Here is a 25,000-nt window from a genome sequence, read left to right as displayed (position 1 = left end):
AAACCAAACCAAGTTGACAGCGAAAGTCTCAGGGCTTGGAAATATGAATACATGCATGCAGGAAAAAGAAATAAAATAAAATTGGGTATTGTGGTGCTGTATGGCAGCTAGCTTTCCCCAGTGAGAAAAGCAGCAGGCAGGTTTCACAATCTTCAATCACAGACTTCCTTTTTTTTCAACAAAATCAATCTTGACAGAGATCTTTGAAATAGTGTTTTTATTAAAGCCTTACATCCTCCTGGATGGAATCAAGACAAAAACTTGTATGGAGACGCATTCTTGTCGACATAATGTGATATCTTGTTACAGTACTCTATCAAACAAAGGGATAGACGTAAACAGAATTGGGTAACGATTTATTCAAAGAATATTGTCCAGAGGCTTTAATAAATTAAGCAATAACAATGCAAGCAAAATATCATTTCCGAGCTCAGTGAAAAAAGCAGCAAATAAGGACTAATTATGGGAATTCCGTTCTTCTGAACTGCTATTTCGCTGTGATGCACGTCATGAGCATACCTTCAAAAGTAACAATGTTAATTGCACTCCATTTCTCACTTTAAAAAAAAAGTAGAATCATTGACCAATAGAAAAAAACGAGTTTGGAATTTTTTTGGCATATTCTTGGGGAATAAATACCTGAAAATGTAACCCTACCCTCTAAATGGTGACATCATGACAGCGAAAAAAAATATACAGAACAAGTCATGTGAAGCGATAATAAAACATTAAGTTGGTTTGAAACTAAAAGATCAACATTGGAATCAGGGACGAGTCATTAACAATGCTAGTGAGATTTGGCTAGCCGAAACCAGAAGACCGAGACGGGTTGCCTCCGCGAAGCATATGAACACAACGGGCGATTTTTCTCATTTGAGCAGATTTTCACACTAAGCATGACATATCTTTTTATACATTGGGATCCAGGAAATCCAAAGGATACAATGCAATAACTTTTGAATCTGTAATCAAAAGTGTTATTGTTATTTGCAATTTTTAGAATGTTATGTACCAAATTTTATAATACATTTCATAACTTGACGAAATGTAAAACAAGTCGCGTAAAGCGATATAAAAACATGTAGTCAATCTATAGGCATTAAATTGAAGGATAAACTAAAAAAATAAAACAGTCCGATCGGCGAGACTAAATTCAGATAGTCTCGGCTAACCATACCCGAAAACCGTCACGGATCACACTCATCTCCGCGAAGCATACTCAACCTGTTTTCTTTAATTCTGAACGCGTTTTTAAAGTAAACATAACATATGTATATATATTTTTTAAATCAGGAGAAGATAAGAAGTACAATGCAGTAGTGTTTGAATCTGTAATGAAATATTCGTTTTTGATGACAATTTTAATGAGCGAACTAATTCACTTATTTTCAAGCTACCTGGCTCAAATGCAATATCAAAGTCCCGACTTAATCAAAGATTACTTAACAGGTCCGCCTCAACTATCACAAAAACGGAAATGACGTCATCAAAGACTGTGGCAGAGTACCTTAACGCAGTCCTAGTATATCCACTACTGACTGAACTGTGGCATAGTACCTGGACGCAGTCCCAGTATATCCACTACAGACTGAACTGTGGCATAGTACATGGACGCTGTCCCAGTATATCCACTACAGACTGAACCTTAATGTCTTGCATTTTCTACAACAACTACTCTGCACACATAAGAAAACCCAACCCCTCTCGCACGCACACATGCAAGTACGCACGCATCAACACTCACGCATCAACACTCACACACACACACACACATAAGCTAACACAAACGAACACGTGCGCACAACGCTCGCGCGCACGCTTACACACACACACGCACGCACGCACGCACACACACACACACACACACACACACACACACACAAACGAACACGTGCGCGCAACGCTCGGCCGCACGCACACACACACACACAGCTAGATAATACATCATCTGATATGTTTCCTTGTTCATATGCTTTTTTCAAGTCATAAACGTAAACAATGAATGGTTTTACTGGGATTTTGTGCAGCGTTTTGTATTATCTGCGTTGTTGTCGGATTTAAATACTCTCTCAAAAACTGGGTATCTAATCACGACCGATAAGATTTTCCCCTTTTCGATTAAAAAGTACAATGAGATTTAGTCAGAACCATAACATTATTCTTCCAAAAACACTTATTAACATCCATGTAAAAGAAACACAACTCTGTTCATCAAATTATCTCACCCTTTGCAAGAAACGTATGGCGAAGGCACATTTCGCGCCGCGGTGCAGATGACGCAATTAACTCTTGTGACGAAACGATTGGTTCGTGACGTCGCGTCATCAACCGTTCATGAATGGCCCTTGTATGAATGGCATTCTTTCTGTTGGGATGACGTGTGAACCTCATCATTAGTGACTTGGAAAATCGGTCGGATTTAGGTATCCCCGAAGTCGGTCGGAATTGGATACACTTACCCTACACTCTTCCACACTGACAGGCGCGCGCGCACGTACGCACGCACATATGCAACAATAACAATGACAAAAATCAAACTTTTAAAAGCACTTGAAAGTTAATAAACAAAGCAACTATTGATTCCCTACGATTATATGATCGTGACTGGCTCTCTTTCCAAGTTGGAACGTTTTCAATCTGCTGTCTGACATCATCAAAGTGTTGAAAAACGTACGGCGATGTCTATAAAACTCTCACTTGACCACAACATTCACAATGCAGTGCATTCAAGGATTGAAAAAACCCACTGGCGTTGATCAGACACAGTCACTGAATGTTGTTATTTTACAAATGAATCTGCTTAACATTTGGTAAGAAATGACCGTCAATAGTGCCGGGCGGTCGTGAGAATTCAAGGTTTTCAGAGACAGACAGTAAATAACGTGCTCTGAAATAAACACATGCTGAAAAATTCTTTAGTCAGCCAGTTGATCATCTGCCTGACAACGGATAGGAAGTATAAAATTGGTCGCATCATGGCAATTTGCTGTGTATGGCGGTCATAGCAGACGATTTGTCTTCAGGACGGTCGTGAGAAAAAATGAGACAGACACCTTGCCCGAGTGACTAGACAGTAAATAACGTGCTCTGAAATAAACACATGCCGAAAAATTCTTTAGTCAGCCAGTTGATCATCTGCCTGACAACGGATAGGAAGTGTAAAATTGGTTGCATCATGACAATTTGCTGTGTATGGCGGTTATAGCAGACGATTTGTCTGCAGGGCGGTCGTGAGAAAAAATGAGACAGACACCTTGCCCGAGTTACTAGACAGTAAATAACGTGCTCTGAAATAAACACATGCCGAAAAATTCTTTAGTCAGCCAGTTGATTATCTGCCTGACAACGGATAGGAAGTGTAAAATTGGTTGCATCATGACAATTTGCTGTGTATGGCGGTTATAACAGACGATTTGTCTGCAGGGCGGTCGTGAGAAAAAATGAGACAGACACCTTGCCCGAGTGACAAAATGACCAAGCGCAAGTAGAATAAGCCGCAGTTAGCCTTTCAAAACCCTTTCATGTCGTGATTTGATGGAAATTGCTACTTATTAAAAGCATGTTACGTCCAAACCTTTTAACAGCCATTCCAACTGAACAGATTTGTAATTAACGTTTTTGAGACAGACACATTTAGAAAAAAGACCGTTTACTTCACATGCGATTGTATCGACTAAACATAAACACATTCATTGTTTTTTTTAACTAAGTGTGTTCATCTATCTCTGTTCTTTGGTTTCTAATGTACTTTTCACTGGATTTCTTTGTGTGTTTTTGTACTGGTGCCTTTGTCTATTGCAATGTGGCTAAAAAGGGAAATCGTGTCTGTCTCATTTCTCACGACCGACCTACCTTTTTCGCTGGTGGGGAATACAAACTTGACTTAAATTCGATCAAAGTTTATTTTTCATATGTAAATTCCGAAGACATTCGACACAGACCAGTGAAAATTCACGACTAAACAAAACGAAACATTTTATTTAATATCAAAGTCAGGGACATACTCGACTCTGAAGACTGTGAAACCTGTCAGCACAGATATTTGAGGGTGACCTCACAATATAATATGATCCTGTGATTAATACCTTAGAGGGCAGTCACACACTCGATTCAATCGGGAGATTTACCCTGTCACACGGGCGACTGAGTCGTGGAAAATAGCTACAACAAGTCTGCTACTCAGCCTCATGCGATTCCCTCGTAGCTTTGAGCTTTAGAACTTGTTCTATTCCTGCGACCCAGTCGTCAGTCAATCGCAGGGGCAGAACCAATCAGAGCGCGTCGTTGCGGGCTTCACGCCGTGACGTAAAATAATGGCGGATAGTGGCGGACTGCGTCTCTTCGTCGATTCAAAACTTTTTGGAAGAACAGTTTCTTACTCAGATATAAAGGAGACGTTTTAGGCGTTTACAGCGGTCAGGAAACACTAATTGCAACTGTCTGGGAACTTTATTTCTTGCAAAGGCGTAATGCTGAAAGGTATTTTTCAGAAAGGTATAGCGATGTTCGAACATTAGCATCTGCTCTCGCAAAGCGCGTTTGCCGTCTTCACTGTGACACGTCATTTCCGCCCCGCTCGCGTGGAGTTATCGTTTGTCAATCGTTTGTCTATCGTTCATCGTGTGACGGGTCAAGGGCCTACGATGTGATGTGCGATCGGCTCAAGATTGAATTGCGCGATTGAATCTTAACGATTGAATCGCGTGTGTGACTGAAGCTTTACCCCTGCCCCTGTTGCCTCTCCCATAAAACAGGCACCTACATGTTAGACTAGCTTGATAGTTCCTTTATAAAACACAGCCACTCTAGAATCTCTCCCATCACACTTTCCCCTGTTTCCCTGGAGATCTGTCAGTGTAAAATTTCAGTGTTGTCACATTACAGGGGGGGTTGACGTGTGTGTTACAGTGGGGTTGATGTGTGTGTGTGTGTTACAGTGGGGTTGATGTGTGTGTTACAGTGGGGTTGATGTGTGTTACAGTGGGGTTGATGTGTGTGTTACAGTGGGGTTGATGTGTGTGTTACAGTGGGGTTGATGTGTGTGTTACAGTGGGGTTGTGTGTGTTACAGTGGGGTTGACGTGTGTTACAGTGGGGTTGATATGTGTGTTACAGTGGGGTTGATGTGTGTGTTACAGTGGGGTTGATGTGTGTGTTACAGTGGGGTTGATATGTGTGTTACAGTGGGGTTGATATGTGTGTTACAGGGGGTTGATGTGTGTGTTACAGTGGGGTTGATATGTGTGTTACAGTGGGGTTGATGTGTGTGTTACAGTGGGGTTGATATGTGTGTTACAGTGGGGTTGATATGTGTGTTACAGTGGGGTTGATATGTGTGTTACAGTGGGGTTGATGTGTGTGTTACAGTGGGGTTGATATGTGTGTTACAGTGGGGTTGATGTGTGTGTTACAGTGGGTTTGATGCGTGTGTTACAGTGGGGTTGATATGTGTGTTACAGTAGGGTTGATGTGTGTGTTACAGTGGGGTTGACGTGTGTTACAGTGGGGTTGACGTGTGTGTTACAGTGGGGTTGGCGTGTGTGTTACAGTTGGGTTGATGTCTGTGTTACAGTGGGGTTGATGTCTGTGTTACAGTGGGGTTGATGTGTGTGTTACAGTGGGGTTGATGTGTGTGTTACAGTGGGGTTGATGTGTGTGTTACAGTGGGGTTGATGTGTGTTACAGTTGGGTTGACGTGCGTTACAGTGGGGTTGATATGTGTGTTACAGTGGGGTTGATGTGTGTGTTACAGTGGGGTTGATATGTGTGTTACAGTGGGGTTGATATGTGTGTTACAGTGGGGTTGATGTGTGTGTTAGTGGGGTTGATGTGTGTGTTACAGTGGGGTTGATGTGTGTTACAGTGGGGTTGATGTGTGTGTTACAGTGGGGTTGATGTGTGTGTTACAGTGGGGTTGACGTGTGTTACAGGGACGGTCACCATGTGGACGCCCACCACCAAGGGCCCGGTGATGAAGATGCTGTGTCACAAAGCCCCGGTCAGTGCACTGGCCGTCGACTCCACAGGAAAGTGAGGGTTTTTTAAAGATTTTTTTTCTTTATTTTTCAAACGAAATGTAAAACAAGTCGCGTAAGACGAAAATACAACATTTAGTCAAGCTCAGTCAAACTCACAGAATGAAACTGAACGCATTGCTTTTTTTCCCGCAAGACCGTACACTCGTAGCATTGTCTGTCCACCGCTCGTGGCAAAGGCAGGGAAATTAACAATCCAGAAAAGCGCAGTAGCGGTTGCGCTGAGGAGGATAGCACGCTTTTCTATATCTCTATTCTTTTTAACTCTCTGAACGTGTTTTTAATCCAAACATATCATATCTATATGTTTTTGGAATCAGGAACGGACAAGGAATAAGATGAAATTGTTTTTAAATCGATTTCGGAAATTTAATTTTAATCATAATTTTTATATTTTTAATTTTCAGAGCTTGTTTTTAATCCGAATATAACATACTTATATGTTTTTGGAATCAGAACATGATGAAGAATACGATAAACCTAATTTTGGATCGTTTTATGAAAAAATATTTTTAATTACAATTTTCAGATTTTTAATGACCAAAGTCATCAATTAATTTTTAAGCCTCCAAGCTAAAATGCAATAGCAAAGTCCGGCCTTTGTCGAAGATTGCTTGGCCAAAATTTCAATCAATTTGATTGAAAAATGAGAGTGTGACAGTGCCGCCTCAACTTTTACAAAATGCCGGATATGATGCCATCAAAGACATTTATCGAAAAAATGAAAAAAACATCCGGGGATATCATACCCAGGAACTCTCATGAAAAATTTCATAAAGATCAGTCAAGTAGTTTACTCTGAATCGCTCTACACACACACACACACACACACACACACACACACACACACACACACACACACACACACACATACACCACGACCCTCGTCTCGATTCCCCCCTCTATGTTAAAACATTTAGTCAAAACTTGACTAAATGTAAAAAATGAAATTTAATAAAAATTGGAAACAGAAGAATTTTTAAAGAAATTAAATGGATTACCGTATTTGACGGACTACAAGCCGCGACTTTTTTTAAAAAAAAATCGCATTGCGGCTTATAAAAAGATGCTGCTAAAACGTTACCTAAACTTGAATAGCATTCACCTAATGGAAGTCGCCGCGGATTTTCATTTCGCTCTATTAGCGATTACCGGTACTTTATTAGCTCTCTACTCAAGACTCAGCGCTTTTCTCTTTCTTTTGCGAATCTTCGTTTGTCAACAAGTCGTCGTGACAAGATAGCGTACAGAGAAACACCGGATGTATCAGGATCTCGCGCGCGCGAGATTTAGTTTTTTTGTGTCTCGCGATAGTTGGGGGAGCGAGAGCCGCCATGTTGTGTTTTCGTCTGCTCGAAATGTGCGCAAAAGTCGTAAATCATCCCAAAACAGCTTATTCCGGGCGGGACTACATGTGTGTGTTGGTAACAAATTGTGTGTGTGATATTTTTCTTCAAACTTTTTCACTTTTCTTCTTTGTTTCACTTGTTTATTCTCGGAGCCGATTTCGCCAAATACCGTACTTTCGTTTGCCTGGTTGTTTTGATTCATTGACACGATCTGATTATATTTTTTTCAACGGCGGCAAATATAGTGACGCGGCCTATACGTGGCTCGTCCCAATTTTTTTTTTAAAAGTCGGGGGTGTGGCTTATAAAACGGTGCGTCTTGTCAAATACGGTACAAAGAAATGAAAAAAAAATTAAATGAGAAAAAAACGAAGATATTTAACAAATATGAAATGACAAATACACCTGTGTGTTTTCTCAGCTACGTGGCGACGTCAGGCGTTGACCGGCGGCTGAAGGTGTTTGACCTGCGTACCTGCCAGCCCCTGAGCACCACCCGGCTGACCATGGGGGCGTCGTCACTGGACTTCAGCCAGCGAGGTCTGCTGGCCGCGGCCATGGCAACCAGAGTCCAGGTTGGTGGGCTGTTGGACGAGCATGGGGAAGGGGGGTTAAGTGCTGTCCTATAAACACTGGTTGCTGAGAGATGGACCAGCATGGGGAAGGGGGGGTTGAGTGCTGTCCTGTAAACACTAGTTGCTGAGAGATGGACCAGCATGGGGAAGGAGGGGTTGAGTGCTGTCCTGTAAACACTAGTTGCTGAGAGATGGACCAGCATGGGGAAGGGGGGGTTGAGTGCTGTCCTGTAAACACTAGTTGCTGAGAGACGGACCAGCATGGGGAAGGGGGGGTTGAGTGCTGTCCTGTAAACACTAGACGCTGAGAGATGGACCAGCATGGGGAAGGGGGGTTGAGTGCTGTCCTGTAAACACTAGTTGCTGAGAGATGGACCAGCATGGGGAAGGGGGGTTGAGTGCTGTCCTATAAACACTGGTTGCTGAGAGATGGACCAGCATGGGGAAGGGGGGTTGAGTGCTATCCTATAAACACTAGTTGCTGAGAGACGGACCAGCATGGGGAAGGGGGGGTCGAGTGCTGTCCTGTAAACACTAGACGCTGAGAGATGGACCAGCATGGGGAAGGGGGGTTGAGTGCTGTCCTGTAAACACTAGACGCTGAGAGACGGACCAGCATGGGGAAGGGGGGGTTGAGTGCTGTCCTGTAAACACTAGACGCTGAGAGACGGACCAGCATGGGGAAGGGGGGTTGAGTGCTATCCTATAAACACTAGACGCTGAGAAATGGACTAGAAATTCCTGAAGGAGGGTTGAGTGCTGTCCTGTAACACTAGAAGCTCGAAACTGTATGAGACATTCATGAAGCGGGTCCCATGATGCAGCAGACCTGAAACGAGTGGGTCCTGGGACGAACTAGCATGATCGTACTTGATGATGTGACGAGATAAACCTAATGCTGGCGTGTCGAAGAAGACAGCCACAGCTTGTCTGAGTCGAAATATCACACCATATCCTCGGCGTATTACCAATACCTGTCCCAATATAGGCCAACTGGTCCAAGAGGATGTGAAACCCCATTAGTCAGTCAAACCTGACCATTTTGTCAACAGAGTAGAATTAATGTTGATGCCTTGTTTCTGCCCAGGTGTACAGAGACGTGTGTCGACAGACGTCAGTGGTCTCCCCATACCTCAGTCACATGTGCGGCGGTTCCGTGCAGCAGCTGCAGTTCTGTCCCTTTGAAGACGTGCTGGGCGTCGGCCACCAGAGGGGGTTCACTTCTCTCATCGTGCCTGGTGGGTTGTGTGCCGTGGACTTAGACGTTGGACTTAGACATTGGACTTAGACAGTGGACTTAGACGTTGGACTTAGACGTTGGACTTAGACGTTGGACTTAGACGTTGGACTTAGACGTCGGACTTAGACGTCGGACTTAGACGTTGGACTTAGACGTTGGACTTAGAAGTTGGTTGGACTCAGACGGTGGACTCAGACGGTGGACTCAGACGGGGGACTCAGACCGTGGACTTAGACAGTGGACTTAGACAGTGGACTCAGACATTGGACTCAGACAGTGGACTCAGACAGTGGACTCAGACGGTGGAATTAGACAGTGGACTTAGACAGTGGACTTAGACAGTGGACTCAGACAGTGGACTCAGACATTGGACTTAGACGGTGGACTTAGACAGTGGACTTAGACAGTGGACTTAGACAGTGGACTTAGACAGTAGACTCAGACATTGGACTCAGACGGTGGACTCAGACGGTGGACTCAGATGGTGGACTTAGACAGTGGACTTAGACAGTGGACTCAGACAGTGGACTTAGACAGTGGACTCAGAGACATTGGACTTACAGACGTTGGACTTAGACAGTGGACTCAGACGGTGGACTTAGACATTGGACTTAGACAGTGGACTTAAACAGTGGACTTAGACAGTGGACTTAGACAGTGGACTTAGACAGTGGACTTAGACAGTGGACAGGACTTAGACAGTGGACTTAGACAGTGGACTTAGACATTGGACTTAGACAGTGGACTTAGACAGTGGACTTAGACAGTGGACTTAGACAGTGGACTCAGACAGTGGACTCAGACAGTGGACTTAGACAGTGAACTCAGACGTTGGACTCAGAGACATTGGACTTACAGACGTTGGACTTACAGACGTTGGACTTAGACAGTGGACTCAGACAGTGGACTCAGACAGTGGACTCAAACAGTGGACTCAGACGGTGGACTCAGACGGTGGACTCAGACGGTGGACTCAGACGGTGGACTCAGACGGTGGACTCAGACGGTGGACTTAGACGGTGGACTTTTTACAGACAGTGGTGATTCAACCCTGTCACTGTGTGTGGTTGTATGAGTGACAGCAGTTCTCCTTCACAATAGTTGATTGACAGACAGTAATGATACAACCCTGTCACTGTGTGTGGTTGTATGAGTGACAGCAGTTCTCCTTCACAATAGTTGATTGACCGCCTCTAGGAATGTGTGAACTGTGAGAGTGACTTAACCAAGTGTTTGATACTTGCAGGGTCAGGTGAGGCCGACATCGACGCCATGGAGGTCAACCCCTACGCCACCAAGAAACAGCGACAGAACGCTGAGGTCAAACTCCTGCTTGACAAGGTTAGTCCCGACCCTGCTCTCTGTTACCTTGACTGCTATGTACGTTGTTTGTGTTTTGGACCACCAAGAAACAGCGACAGAACGCTGAGGTCAAACTGAACAAGGTTAGTCCCGACCCTGCTCTCTGTTACCTTGACCGCTATATACGTTGTTTGTGTTTTACACAAATAGAAAGACGTATTCTTCTGCAAGACTATTATACAGTGTTTGTGTTTGGACCCAAAAAAGACATTTTACATAGATGGTGACGGTTATTGTTATCAAGATATCTCTCACCATGACCAGTTATTTGTGTTTTGGGTCAAAATGAGACATTTTACTTAGATCCAGACAGCTATATTCATCTATGAGAACTTGTGGTCTGTGAAATTGAGGGTGTTTAATATAGATAGTGTGAAGGGGGTCACAGGGCTAACGAAGAGGATGGCCGGACAGGTCAATGTTTGTCTTGTGGATTGTCTAACGAAGAGGATGGCCGGACAGGTCAATGTTTGTCTTGTGGATTGTCCAGCGGTCATCAGCTTCAGCATAGGACATGAAGATATGATGTGTGTCGTGACAGTGATGTGTTGTGTGTCGTGACAGTGATGTGTTGTGTGTCATGACAGTGATGTGTTGTGTGTCGTGACAGTGATGTGTTGTGTGTCATGACAGTGATGTGTTGTGTGTAGTGACAGTGATGTGTTGTGTGTCGCGACAGTGATGTGTTGTTTGTCATGACAGTGATGTGTTGTGTGTCATGACAGTGATGTGTTGTGTGTCGTGACAGTGATGTGTTGTGTGTCATGACAGTGATGTGTTGTGTGTCATGACAGTGATGTGTTGTGTGTCATGACAGTGATGTGATGTGTGTTGTGACGGTCATGTGTTGTGTGTCATGACAGTGATGTGTTGTGTGTCGTGACAGTGATGTGTTGTGTGTCATGACAGTGATGTGTTGTGTGTCATGACACTGATGTGTTGTGTGTCCATACAGTGATGTGTTGTGTGTCATGACAGTGATGTGTTGTGTGTCGTGACAGTGATGTGTTGTGTGTCATGACACTGATGTGTTGTGTGTCATGACAGTGATGTGTTGTGTGTCATGACAGTGATGTGTTGTGTGTCATGACAGTGACCTGTTGTGTGACATTGACAAGTTGTCATGCCAGTGACGTTTTGTGTGAAGACAGTGACGTGTTGTGTTGTTACAGCTGCAGCCAGAGATGATCGGGTTGACCAACTGGGTGAAGGATCTGTCGTCAAAGTCAAGGTCACGACCGCCAGTGTCCAAGCAGCCAGTGGTAAGTTTCCCTGTGTGGGCCGTGCACCTAGTGTCTGGTCACACACACTCCCTTCTGTCTAGTTGTACAGTGGTAAGTTTCCCTGTGTGGGCCGTGCACCTAGTGTCTGGTCACACACACTCCCTTCTGTCTAGTTGTACAGTGGTAAGTTTCCCTGTGTGGGCCGTGCACCTAGTGTCTGGTCACACACACTCCCTTCTGTCTAGTTGTACAGTGGTAAGTTTCCCTGTGTGGGCCGTGCACCTAGTGTCTGGTCACACACACTCCCTTCTGTCTAGTTGTACAGTGGTAAGTTTCCCTGTGTGGGCCGTGCACCTAGTGTCTGGTCACACACACTCCCTTCTGTCTAGTTGTACAGTGGTAAGTTTCCCTGTGTGGGCCGTGCACCTAGTGTCTGGTCACACACACTCCCTTCTGTCTAGTTGTACAGTGGACCCCCATTTTAAGACCCTCAATTTAAGACCCTCAATTTAAGGCCCCCTTTCTTTTAAAACCCTGCTTTTTTTTACATTTAGTCAAGTTTTGACTAAATGTTTTAACATAGAGGGGGAATCGAGACGAGGGTCATGGTGTATGTGTGTGTGTGTGTGTGTGTGTGCCAGGCATGGGAATTGTCCGCCGAACGGCGGATTTCCGCCGAATTTTTTTTGTTGTTCCGCCGAAAATGCAAAAGTGTCCGCCGAAAAAATAAAGGGGGGAGGCACACAAAAAAAGCACCGGTTACTTTGGCCTTTGCGCAAAAGCCCGCGAAAACTTTTCGTACTTTGTTCACGCACTGCTACCGCCCGCCTCAGTTATTGAACTTTTATGCTTGAAAGTAAACCAGATTGCACAGATTGTGTTACAAGTTACATTTTCCTGTTTGTCTCAACAGATCAATTTTTTTTTACAAATTTAAACCATATAATACATGTATATATTTTTTTTCTTCAAAAAAGCAAAAATTGGTACATTTTTTTTACTAAAAACTCTGATTCTAAAAACAGAATTTAATGGCAAACTTGGAGCTCAGATGACACCAGATTGCACCATCTGGGTTCTTTGGAGAAATTTTTTTTCCGGGGGGGCATGCCCCCGGACCCCCCTAGTAAGGCTAGTATTGCATTTCAGCTTGGTGGCTTAAAAATTAATTAATGATTTTGGTCATTAGAAATCTGAAAATTGTAAAAAAAACACATTTTTTTTATAAAACGATCCAAATTTACGTTCATCTTATTCTTCATCATTATCTGAAACATATAAATATGTTATATTTGGATTAAAAACAAGCTCTGAAAATTAAATAAATTAAAAATTATGATCAAAATTAAATTTTCGAAATCAATTTAAAAACATTTTCATCTTATTCCTTGTCGGTTCCTGATTCCAAAAACATAGATATGATATGTTTGGATTAAAAACACGCTCAGAAAGTTAAATTGAAGAGAGGTACAGTAAAGCGTGCTATGAAGCACAGCGCAATCGCTACCGCGCCAAACAGGCTCGTCACTTTCACTGCCTTTTGCACTAGCGGCGGACTACGTTCAATTTCATTCTGTGAGTTCCACAGCTTGACTAAATGTAGTAATTTCGCCTTACGCGACTTGTTTTAATTTTCTGTTTATTATATCTGTAAATTTACCTCCTTTTTAAGACCTGGTTTTCTCAGGTTTGTTGAGGTGTTAAGAGGGGGTTCCACTGTATCAAGTTTTCAGCAGGTAAATGGTTCAGTGCTGATAGCTTTACACTCTGCAGGTAAATGGTTCAGTGCTGATAGCTTTACACTCTGCAGGTAAATGGTTCAGTGCTGATAGCTTTACACTCTGCAGGTAAATGGTTCAGTGCTGATAGCTTTACACTCTGCAGGTAAATGGTTCAGTGCTGATAGCTTTACACTCTGCAGGTAAATGGTTCAGTGCTGATAGCTTTACACTCTGCAGGTAAATGGTTCAGTGCTGATAGCTTTACACTCTGCAGGTAAATGGTTCAGTGCTCATAGCTTTACACTCTGCAGGTAAATGGTTCAGTGCTGATAGCTTTACACTCTGCAGGTAAATGGTTCAGTGCTGATAGCTTTACACTCTGCAGGTAAATGGTTCAGTGCTGATAGCTTTACACTCTGCAGGTAAATGGTTCAGTGCTGATAGCTTTACACTCTGCAGGTAAATGGTTCAGTGCTGATAGCTTTACACTCTGCAGGCTCTCACACTTAATCACCTTAAGGCTTAAAATGCTCACACACACACACACACACACCGCACACACACACCACACATACACACCACACACACACACCACACACACACACCACACACACACACACCACACACACACCACACATACACACCACACACAAACACACACACACACACACCACACACACACCACACACACACACACCACACACACACACCACACACACACACACACCACACACACACACACCACACCACACACCACACCACACCAACACACCACACCACACACACACACTCACACCACACACACACGGTGACGTCCCCATTCGCCGCTTCCCATCTCGCCACCAATTATCTTGAGTTTTGCAAGAGAGGCGATTCGTCGCTTTCCATCTCGCCGCCAATTATCTTGAGTTTTGCAAGAGAGGCGATTCGTCGCTTCCCATCTCGCCGCCAATTATCTTGAGTTTTGCAAGAGAGGTGATTCGTCGCTTCCCATCTCGCCGCCAATTATCTTGAGTTTTGCAAGACACACACACACACACACACACACACGCACACACACACACGTAAGTAGACCGTGAAGTCAGCGACTACAAAGGGCGGCGAGATGGGCGGCGGCGACCCGGAGAGCCATGGTTGTGAAGTGACTTTCACAGAACAGAAATTAGGTAAACTCAGGAAAAACTCAGGTAAACGTGTTTTTATTATCTGTTTGCACGAGAAACGTCAAATTCATCGCATGAAATACACGGGGGCGTGATGGCACCCTTGACAGTTTGAAAGCAAGTAGACCGTGAAGTCGGCAACTACAATCGGCGACTACAAAGCGGCGGCGAGATGGGCGGCGAGATGGGCGGCGAGATGGGCGGCGAGATGAGCGGCGAGATGGGTGGCGGCGAGTCGCTACCTCGCCCACACACACACACCGAAACCACATATAGATGTTTGTGTGTCTTTATCACTCTGTGTTTGTGTGTCTTTATCACTCTGTGTTTGTGTGTCTTTATCACTCTGTGTCTGTGTGTCTTTATCACTCTGTGTTTGTGTGTCTTTATCACTCTGTGTTTGTGTGTCTTTATCACTCTGTGTCTTTATCACTCTGTGTTTGTGTGTCTTTATCACTCTGTGTTTGTGTGTCTTTATCACTCTGTGTCTGTGTGTCTTTATGTGTGTCTTTATCACTCTGTGTTTCTTTATCACTCTGTGTCTGTGTGTCTTTATCACTCTGTGTCTGTGTGTCTTTATCACTCTGTGTCTGTGTGTCTTTATCTTTGTGTGTCTTTATCACTCTGTTTGTGTCTTTATCACTCTGTGTTTGTGTGTCTTTATCACTCTGTTTGTGTGTCTTTATCACTCTGTTTGTGTCTTTATCACTCTGTGTTTTTATCACTCTGTGTTTGTGTGTCTTTATCACTCTGTGTTTGTGTGTCTTTATCACTCTGTGTCTGTGTGTCTTTATCACTCTGTGTTTGTGTGTCTTTATCACTCTGTGTCTGTGTGTCTTTATCTTTGTGTGTCTTTATCACTCTGTGTCTGTGTGTCTTTATCACTCTGTGTTTGTGTGTCTTTATCACTCTGTTTGTGTGTCTTTATCACTCTGTTTGTGTCTTTATCACTCTGTGTCTTTATCACTCTGTGTTTGTGTGTCTTTATCACTCTGTGTTTGTGTGTCTTTATCACTCTGTGTTTGTGTGTCTTTATCACTCTGTGTTTGTGTGTCTTTATCTTTGTGTGTCTTTATCACTCTGTTTGTGTCTTTATCACTCTGTGTTTGTGTGTCTTTATCACTCTGTTTGTGTGTCTTTATCACTCTGTTTGTGTCTTTATCACTCTGTGTTTGTGTGTCTTTATCACTCTGTGTCTGTGTGTCTTTATCACTCTGTGTCTGTGTGTTTTTATCACTCTGTGTCTGTGTGTCTTTATCACTCTGTGTCTGTGTGTCTTTATCACTCTGTGTTTGTGTGTCTTTATCACTCTGTGTCTGTGTGTCTTTATCACTCTGTTTGTGTGTCTTTATCACTCTGTTTGTGTCTTTATCACTCTGTGTTTGTGTGTCTTTATCACTCTGTTTGTGTGTCTTTATCACTCTGTTTGTGTCTTTATCACTCTGTGTTTGTGTGTCTTTATCACTCTGTGTTTGTGTGTCTTTATCACTCTGTGTTTGTGTGTCTTTATCACTTTGTGTCTGTGTGTCTTTATCTCTGTGTCTGTGTGTCTTTATCACTCTGTTTGTGTGTCTTTATCACTCTGTGTTTGTGTGTCTTTATCACTCTGTGTTTGTGTGTCTTTATCACTCTGTGTCTGTGTGTCTTTATCACTCTGTGTCTGTGTGTCTTTATCACTCTGTTTGTGTCTTTATCACTCTGTTTGTGTCTTTATCACTCTGTGTTTGTGTGTCTTTATCACTCTGTGTTTGTGTGTCTTTATCACTCTGTGTTTGAGTGTTTGTCTGTATCCATCTGTATGCATGTGAAATGATTACACACAACTACATGTTATTGTGTCCATCTGTTTGCATTATGTGCACCATGCATCTCTGTGTGTGTGTGTGTGTGTGTGTGTGTGTGGTATGTGTGTGTGTGTGTGTGTGGTGTGTGTGTGTGGTGTGTGGTGTGTATGTGTGTGTGTGTGTGTGTGTGTGTGTGTGTGTGTGTGTGTGGTGTGTGTGGTGTGTATGTGTGTGTGTGTGTGTGTGGTGTGTGTGTGTGTGTGTGTGTGTGGTGTGTGTGGTGTGTATGTGTGTGTGTGTGTGTGTGTTCAACATTTTATAGTTTGACTGTGTTGCCACTCTTGTATACAGGACTCAGTTTGCATGTAGAAAACTGCAGCCATATTTATCCATCGTGTTTATTCTTTCCCCTGTCGCTGCACAAGGTTGTACGCAGAATCACATTAGATTTTACCGTCATGTGTTTAAATTCTCTCCCTTTTCGCTGCAGAAGTGTGTGTGCAGAATCACATGAGATTTACCTGTCATGTGTCTATTCTCTCACCTTTCCTTATTGTCTCCACTGTCGCTGCAGAAGAAGCTCGGGAAGAAGGAGAAGGAACAGGAGGTGCGAGAGAAGAAACGAGCGTCCGTCAAGACGGAAGACAAACAGGAGTACGACCCCACAGATGTTCTCGCACGATTCAGGAAACGTTAGTTCTGATTTGAAGGAACGCCAGAAAATGTTTTGCCTATCTGTGCGTGTGAGAGAGACAGACAGAGTGTGTGAGTGAGAGAGACAGACAGAGAGACAGAGTGTGTGAGTGAGAGAGACAGACAGAGAGACAGAGTGTGTGAGTGAGAGAGACAGACAGAGAGACAGAGTGTGTGAGTGAGAGAGACAGACAGAGAGACAGAGTGTGTGAGTGAGAGAGACAGACAGAGACAGAGTGTGTGAGTGCTTACAATGAACAAGTAACATTTGTGCAATAAGACAAAAGACTGGCACGATTCAGGAAGCGTTTGTTCTGATTTGCAGGAACGACAGAAAATGTTGCTGGTCTGTTTGTAAGAAAGAGAGAGAGAGAGTTTGCAACAAACAATTTTAACATGTGTCCATGGAAACAGAAGAATTCAGATCAGGTTCACCCTACCTACGTATGTACTGGCATGGTTCAGGAAGCGTTACTTCTGATTTAACCTTCGCCCGACTTCGTTATTGACTACACGCGGAAGACATCGTGGGGCCGTACGGCCCCATACTTCTCAAAGAAGAGAAAACATGCATACCCCTCCGCAGAAATCGTGAGGCCGTGCGGCCCCATACTTCTCAAAGAAGGGAAAGCGGCATGCATACCCCTCCGCAGACTTCGTGGGGCCATGCGGCCCCATACTCAACAGAATATATGACTTTTGGTTTCTATTTAGCTAGTGTTTTCTTAATTAGTTTTCAATGAAATGTAATGATCTATAAGGACATAACAGATGTTTAGGTGGTTGAGGCATTTCTAAAAGCTCATTAAAAAATTTGGAATCGTTCCAGAAATATTTGCAATTAAACACCCCTCTGGGGCCACACGGCCCCGTTGATGTCGGGCGAAGGTTAAAGGAATGACGCAAAATGTTGCTACTTGGTGTAAATCTATGTGTTGTGAAGATGAGAGAGAGAGAATGAGAAAGAGAGAGAGAGAGAGAGAATGAGAGAGAGAGAATGAGAGAATAATTATGATTGTGGACCTATACAAGAGAGGGATTAAGAAGTGTGTGTGTGTGTGTGTGTGTGTGTGTGTGTGTGTGTGTGTGTGTGTGTGTGTGTGTGTGTGTGTCGAAAGGAAAAATGTGCATGTATGTGTGAAGGGGAGAGCTTATTGTGTGCTTGTGTATGATTCATGCATGAAGTTCAATTGCTCAGCAAATGGCGAGTGCTCACAATGTAAGTACATTGTTGTGGAGAAAAAAGCGATGTTTTTATGTGCAACAGTTTCAGAGTCAATTGTGTGTTTTCATGTTTTATTTTGATTGGTGGTAGCTGTGTTTATGAATATTCATGTGCAGTAAAGTTGCTAGCCTAGGACGGGGAACAAGAGTGAGAGTGTACACTGCAAGCTTGGGAACACAAGTTTATTCTGGATAGTTTAAACAGGTGTGAATAATACCTTGACAGGAGCTGGAGTGTACACTGCAAGCTTGGGAACACAAGTTTATTCTGGATAGTTTAAACAGGTGTGAATAATACCTTGACAGGAGCTGGAGTGTACACTGCAAGCTTGGGAACACAAGTTTATTCTGGATAGTTTAAACAGGTGTGAATAATACCTTGACAGGAGCTGGAGTGTACACTGCAAGCTTGGGAACACAAGTTTATTCTGGATAGTTTAAACAGGTGTGAATAATACCTTGACAGGAGCTGGAGTGTACACTGCAAGCTTGGGAACACAAAGTTTATTCTGGATAGTTTAAACAGGTGTGAATAATACCTTGACAGGAGCTGGAGTGTACACTGCAAGCTTGGGAACACAAGTTTATTCTGGATAGTTTAAACAGGTGTGAATAATACCTTGACAGGAGCTGGAGTGTACACTGCAAGCTTGGGAACACAAGTTTATTCTGGATAGTTTAAACAGGTGTGAATAATACCTTGACAGGAGCTGGAGTGTACACTGCAAGCTTGGGAACACAAAGTTTATTCTGGATAGTTTAAACAGGTGTGAATAATACCTTGACAGGAGCTGGAGTGTACACTGCAAGCTTGGGAACACAAAGTTTATTCTGGATAGTTTAAACAGGTGTGAATAATACCTTGACAGGAGCTGGAGTGTACACTGCAAGCTTGGGAACACAAAGTTTATTCTGGATAGTTTAAACAGGTGTGAATAATACCTTGACAGGAGCTGGAGTGTACACTGCAAGCTTGGGAACACAAAGTTTATTCTGGATAGTTTAAACAGGTGTGAATAATACCTTGACAGGAGCTGGAGTGTACACTGCAAGCTTGGGAACACAAAGTTTATTCTGGATAGTTTAAACAGGTGTGAATAATACCTTGACAGGAGCTGGAGTGTACACTGCAAGCTTGGGAACACAAAGTTTATTCTGGATAGTTTAAACAGGTGTGAATAATACCTTGACAGGAGCTGGAGTGTACACTGCAAGCTTGGGAACACAAAGTTTATTCTGGATAGTTTAAACAGGTGTGAATAATACCTTGACAGGAGCTGGAGTGTACACTGCAAGCTTGGGAACACAAAGTTTATTCTGGATAGTTTAAACAGGTGTGAATAATACCTTGACAGGAGCTGGAGTGTACACTGCAAGCTTGGGAACACAAAGTTTATTCTGGATAGTTTAAACAGGTGTGAATAATACCTTGACAGGAGCTGGAGTGTACACTGCAAGCTTGGGAACACAAAGTTTATTCTGGATAGTTTAAACAGGTGTGAATAATACCTTGACAGGAGCTGGAGTGTACACTGCAAGCTTGGGAACACAAAGTTTATTCTGGATAGTTTAAACAGGTGTCAATAATACCTTGACAGGAGCTGGAGTGTACACTGCAAGCTTGGGAACACAAAGTTTATTCTGGATAGTTTAAACAGGTGTGAATAATACCTTGACAGGAGCTGGAGTGTACACTGCAAGCTTGGGAACACAAAGTTTATTCTGGATAGTTTAAACAGGTGTGAATAATACCTTGACAGGAGCTGGAGTGTACACTGCAAGCTTGGGAACACAAAGTTTATTCTGGATAGTTTAAACAGGTGTGAATAATACCTTGACAGGAGCTGGAGTGTACACTGCAAGCTTGGGAACACAAAGTTTATTCTGGATAGTTTAAACAGGTGTGAATAATACCTTGACAGGAGCTGGAGTGTACACTGCAAGCTTGGGAACACAAAGTTTATTCTGGATAGTTTAAACAGGTGTGAATAATACCTTGACAGGAGCTGGAGTGTACACTGCAAGCTTGGGAACACAAAGTTTATTCTGGATAGTTTAAACAGGTGTGAATAATACCTTGACAGGAGCTGGAGTGTACACTGCAAGCTTGGGAACACAAAGTTTATTCTGGATAGTTTAAACAGGTGTGAATAATACCTTGACAGGAGCTGGAGAATACACTGAATGCGGTTCCCATAGGTGTAACAATCTGGATAGTTTAAACAGGTGTGAATAATACCTTGACAGGAGCTGGAGAATACACTGAATGCGGTTCCCATAGGTGTAACAATCTGGATAGTTTAAACAGGTGTGAATAATACCTTGACAGGAGCTGGAGAATACACTGAATGCGGTTCCCATAGGTGTAACAATCTGGATAGTTTAAACAGGTGTGAATAATACCTTGACAGAGCTGGAGAATACACTGAATGCGGTTCCCATAGGTGTAACAATCTGGATAGTTTAAACAGGTGTGAATAATACCTTGACAGGAGCTGGAGAATACACTGAATGCGGTTCCCATAGGTGTAACAATCTGGATAGTTTAAACAGGTGTGAATAATACCTTGACAGGAGCTGGAGAATACACTGAATGCGGTTCCCATAGGTGTAACAATCTGGATAGTTTAAACAGGTGTGAATAATACCTTGACAGGAGCTGGAGAATACACTGAATGCGGTTCCCATAGGTGTAACAATCTGGATAGTTTAAACAGGTGTGAATAATACCTTGACAGGAGCTGGAGAATACACTGAATGCGGTTCCCATAGGTGTAACAATCTGGATAGTTTAAACAGGTGTGAATAATACCTTGACAGGAGCTGGAGAATACACTGAATGCGGTTCCCATAGGTGTAACAATCTGGATAGTTTAAACAGGTGTGAATAATACCTTGACAGGAGCTGGAGAATACACTGAATGCGGTTCCCATAGGTGTAACAATCTGGATAGTTTAAACAGGTGTGAATAATACCTTGACAGGAGCTGGAGAATACACTGAATGCGGTTCCCATAGGTGTAACAATCTGGATAGTTTAAACAGGTGTGAATAATACCTTGACAGGAGCTGGAGAATACACTGAATGCGGTTCCCAAAGGTGTAACAATCTGGATAGTTTAAACAGGTGTGAATAATACCTTGACAGGAGCTGGAGAATACACTGAATGCGGTACCCATAGGTGTAACAATCTGGATAGTTTAAACAGGTGTGAATAATACCTTGACAGGAGCTGGAGAATACACTGAATGCGGTTCCCATAGATGTAACAATCTGGGTCCGTATGCATGAGGAGGAAGTCAGCAACACTGGAAGTAGAGGCCTCTTTCGGAAGTGGGAACTCCCGAAGTTTAACTTTCCAACTGTTCACTATGCATGAACGCCGGAGTGGTGACTTCGAGAGTATTCGGTCAAGGTCGCGAAAATTGGGGGAAATGAATCCTAACTAGTACGCATGCGTTTGTTAACGGTAAGCTTGCCACCAGAAGAAACAAATCTCATCGCGAGTTCAAAAAGGCGAACGTTGAGCGCGCTGTAGTACTAACAGCGTTATTGCTGTTGTTTTTTGAATGGTTAAAGTAAACGAAAGGGTCGGTTCAAACCTGTGATGATTGTCTTGGAATCGAATGACTGCCTATGACAAATAACTTTGTTGGCTTGAATGTTAGGAGAAGAGTAAATGATAAGGCCTATGTTGAACTTTTTTTGATTTCTTTTTTTATCTCAGCTGCTTGCTTCAATCCTTTTTTTATTTTTTTTATTTTTTTTTTGCGGGGAGTATCCCTCTTCATTGATCTTTTTTTTGTCTGCTTTTTATATTAATTTTTCTACTTTAAATGTACCTATATCGTTAACAATACTATTTCTAAATGTATTTTAAACGGGTGTGAATAATACCTTGACAGGAGCTGGAGAATACACTGAATGCGGTACTTTTTTAATTTAACGACAAGTACATGTCGTCAAAAATTAAATTGATGGGTGTGGCAGCTTTACTTGGTGGCACCGCAAGAACAACAGAACTGGGACATTGTTTATTTGTTGTCTTCATCATTACCTTATGGAAAATAAAATAATCTTTGAAAAATAAGTTTTTGTGTGATGTTGATTTATTTTATTTCACACACTCAATGTCCACATTTCAACAGGCTTTAAAGGCACAGCCATTTGATGAAAACAGTTTGCTCAACATCTCAGTCAGGCTATAAAGGCACAGCCATTGGATGAAAACAGTTTGCTCAACATCTCAGTCAGGCTATAAAGGCACAATCCTTTGATGAAAACAGTTTGCTCAACATCTCACTCCTCAGTCAGGCTGATGAAAACAGTGTGCTCAACATCTCAGTCAGGATATAAAGACACAGCCATTTGATGAAAACAGTTTGCTCAACATCTCAGTCAGGCTGATGAAAACAGTTTGCTCAACATCTCAGTCAGGCTGATGAAAACAGTTTGCTCAACATCTCAGTCAGGCTGATGAAAACAGTTTGCTCAACATCTCAGTCAGGCTGATGAAAACAGTTTGCTCAACATCTCAGTCAGGCTGATGAAAACAGTTTGCTCAACATCTCAGTCAGGCTGATGAAAACAGTGTGTTCACCGTCTCAGATGTGGCCAGGCTTGACAGGGGATAAGACCATCCCTCCACTTGGTCACATACAAAGAATAAACAGTCTGGGTGCTCTTTGTAGTCAGCGGGAAGTTTTGATTATTTCTTTTGTAAAAGCCCCTAGTGGCTGTGTGAGAAATGAATGGTATTCAGTGTTGGCACGTCACCCAGTGGAGTGTGAGAAATGAATGGTGTTCAGTGTTGGCACGTCACCCAGTGGGGTGTGAGAAATGAATGGTGTTCAGTGTTGGCACGTCACCCAGTGGGGTGTGAGAAATGAATGGTGTTCAGTGTTGGCACGTCACCCAGTGGAGTGTGAGAAATGAATGTTGTTCAGTGTTGGCATGTCACCCAGTGGAGTGTGAGAAATGAATGGTGTTCAGTGTTGGCACGTCACCCAGTGGGGTGTGAGAAATGAATGGTGTTCAGTTTTGGCACGTCACCCAGTGGAGTGCCGCACTGCATCAAAGATTGTTGGACCAACATTTCAATCAGACTGATTGAAAAATGAGGTTGCCACAGTGCCCCCTCCACATTTGTTAAAAACCGATAAGGCGTCATCAAAGACATTGATTAGATGAATATCAGGAAGAAAGTACATGTCAAGTGAAGATTTGTCCCATAGTTTTCTGGGAAGTGTAGTAGACACACACACATGAGAACACGTGCATAACACACTCGCGCACCGCATGCACACACACACATACACCACACACACACACATACACCACACACACACATACACCACACACACACACATACACCACAAACCACCCTTTGTCTTGATTCCTAGTCTATCTGAAATGAAGACGTCAGAACTAAAACTGGTCTTGACGCTTTCAGCCCGCTTGGCATAATCATGCGAAGATGGGCATTGTTAGAAAATATTAAGACATCCCAAGCAAAGTTATTTCAGTCCAGCCCATTTGTTGTACCGGCCACAAGCTACACGACTTTAGTCCACGTTTTACACAGTGTAGGGGTTGAAAGAAATTCTGAGTACTGTACTACCCGGTAGGAGTTAGTTTTGAGTGGGTCGATTGTCTCTCTCTCTCTCACTCACTCTGTCTCTCTCTCTCTCGCTCTCTCTCTCTCTCACTCACTCTGTCTCTCTCGCTATCTTTCTCTCGTTATCTTTTCTTTTTTTTTTAAACAATATTTTATTCATAAACACACATATGATAATACAACAACATGCGTATTGATCGTGACGGCGCCCGTGTGACATTGTTTCTGTGTAGATGTAAACACATAAGCACACCTAATAAATATAAGCATTGCTGGTTGTGTGGTCCCCAGTGTTTCTGTTGTATGGCGCAATTAATTTTTTGACTCACATGCGAAGCAAAAGTGAGTCTATGTACTCACCCGAGTCGTCCGTCCGGACGTCCGGAAAACTTTAACGTTGGATATTTCTTGGACACTATTCAGTCAATCAGTACCAAATTTGGCAAGATGGTGTATGATGACAAGGCCCCAAAAAACATACATAGCATCTTGACCTTGCTTCAAGGTCAAGGTCGCAGGGGCCATAAATGTGTTCTAAAAAACAGCTATTTTTCACATTTTCTCTGAAGTTTTTGAGATTGAATACCTCACCTATATGATATATAGGGCAAAGTAAGCCCCATCTTTTGATACCAGTTTGGTTTACCTTGCTTCAAGGTCAAGGTCACAGGAGCTCTTCAAAGTTGGATTGTATACATATTTTGAAGTGACCTTGACCCTGAACTATGGAAGATAACTGTTTCAAACTTAAAAATTATGTGTGGCACATGTTATGCTTTCATCATGAGACACATTTGGTCACATATGATCAAGGTCAAGGTCACTTTGACCCTTATGAAATGTGACCAAAATAAGGTAGTGAACCACTAAAAGTGACCATATCTCATGGTAGAAAGAGCCAATAAGCACCATTGTACTTCCTATGTCTTGAATTAACAGCTTTGTGTTGCATGACCTTGGATGACCTTGGTCAAGGTCACATGTATTTTGGTAGAAAAAATGTGTAAAGCAGTT

General features: G+C 42.9%; 1 protein-coding gene, 1 long non-coding RNA gene and 1 pseudogene across 4 annotated transcripts in view; 1 reads left to right on the top strand and 2 right to left on the bottom strand.

Annotated features, from left to right (window-relative positions):
* Nucleotides 1-18,597, top strand: part of LOC138949544 (WD repeat-containing protein 46-like) — a 35,995-nt gene extending 17,398 nt beyond the window's left edge. For 2 of the 3 annotated variants that reach the window (XM_070321397.1, XM_070321396.1), the window contains exons 11-17: nt 5,930-6,029; nt 7,805-7,958; nt 9,046-9,196; nt 10,445-10,539; nt 11,733-11,822; nt 17,026-17,143; nt 17,470-18,597. In XM_070321397.1, coding sequence (XP_070177498.1) covers nt 5,930-6,029; nt 7,805-7,958; nt 9,046-9,196; nt 10,445-10,539; nt 11,733-11,822; nt 17,026-17,143; nt 17,470-17,630 — 869 coding nt within the window. In that variant the 3' untranslated portion in view covers nt 17,631-18,597. Of the gene's footprint in view, nt 1-5,929; nt 6,030-7,804; nt 7,959-9,045; nt 9,197-10,444; nt 10,540-11,732; nt 11,823-17,025 lie in introns of all 3 variants that reach the window. The other variant, XM_070321398.1, reaches the window with a different exon arrangement.
* Nucleotides 203-1,761, bottom strand: LOC138949547 (uncharacterized). Its single transcript, XR_011450329.1, has 2 exons — nt 1,608-1,761; nt 203-1,557 (listed from the first exon to the last, which is right to left on the bottom strand). It is a non-coding gene; the product is annotated as an uncharacterized lncRNA (long non-coding RNA).
* LOC138948353 (uncharacterized) lies at nt 9,585-10,010 on the bottom strand (annotated as a pseudogene).
* Nucleotides 18,598-25,000: the final 6,403 nt, after the last annotated feature.

This window comes from Littorina saxatilis, linkage group LG15 (assembly GCF_037325665.1).
Source record: "Littorina saxatilis isolate snail1 linkage group LG15, US_GU_Lsax_2.0, whole genome shotgun sequence".
Lineage (NCBI taxonomy): Eukaryota > Metazoa > Mollusca > Gastropoda > Littorinimorpha > Littorinidae > Littorina > Littorina saxatilis.
Note: the sequence above shows the minus strand (reverse complement) of the source record. Positions and strands in the feature narration are given on the sequence as shown.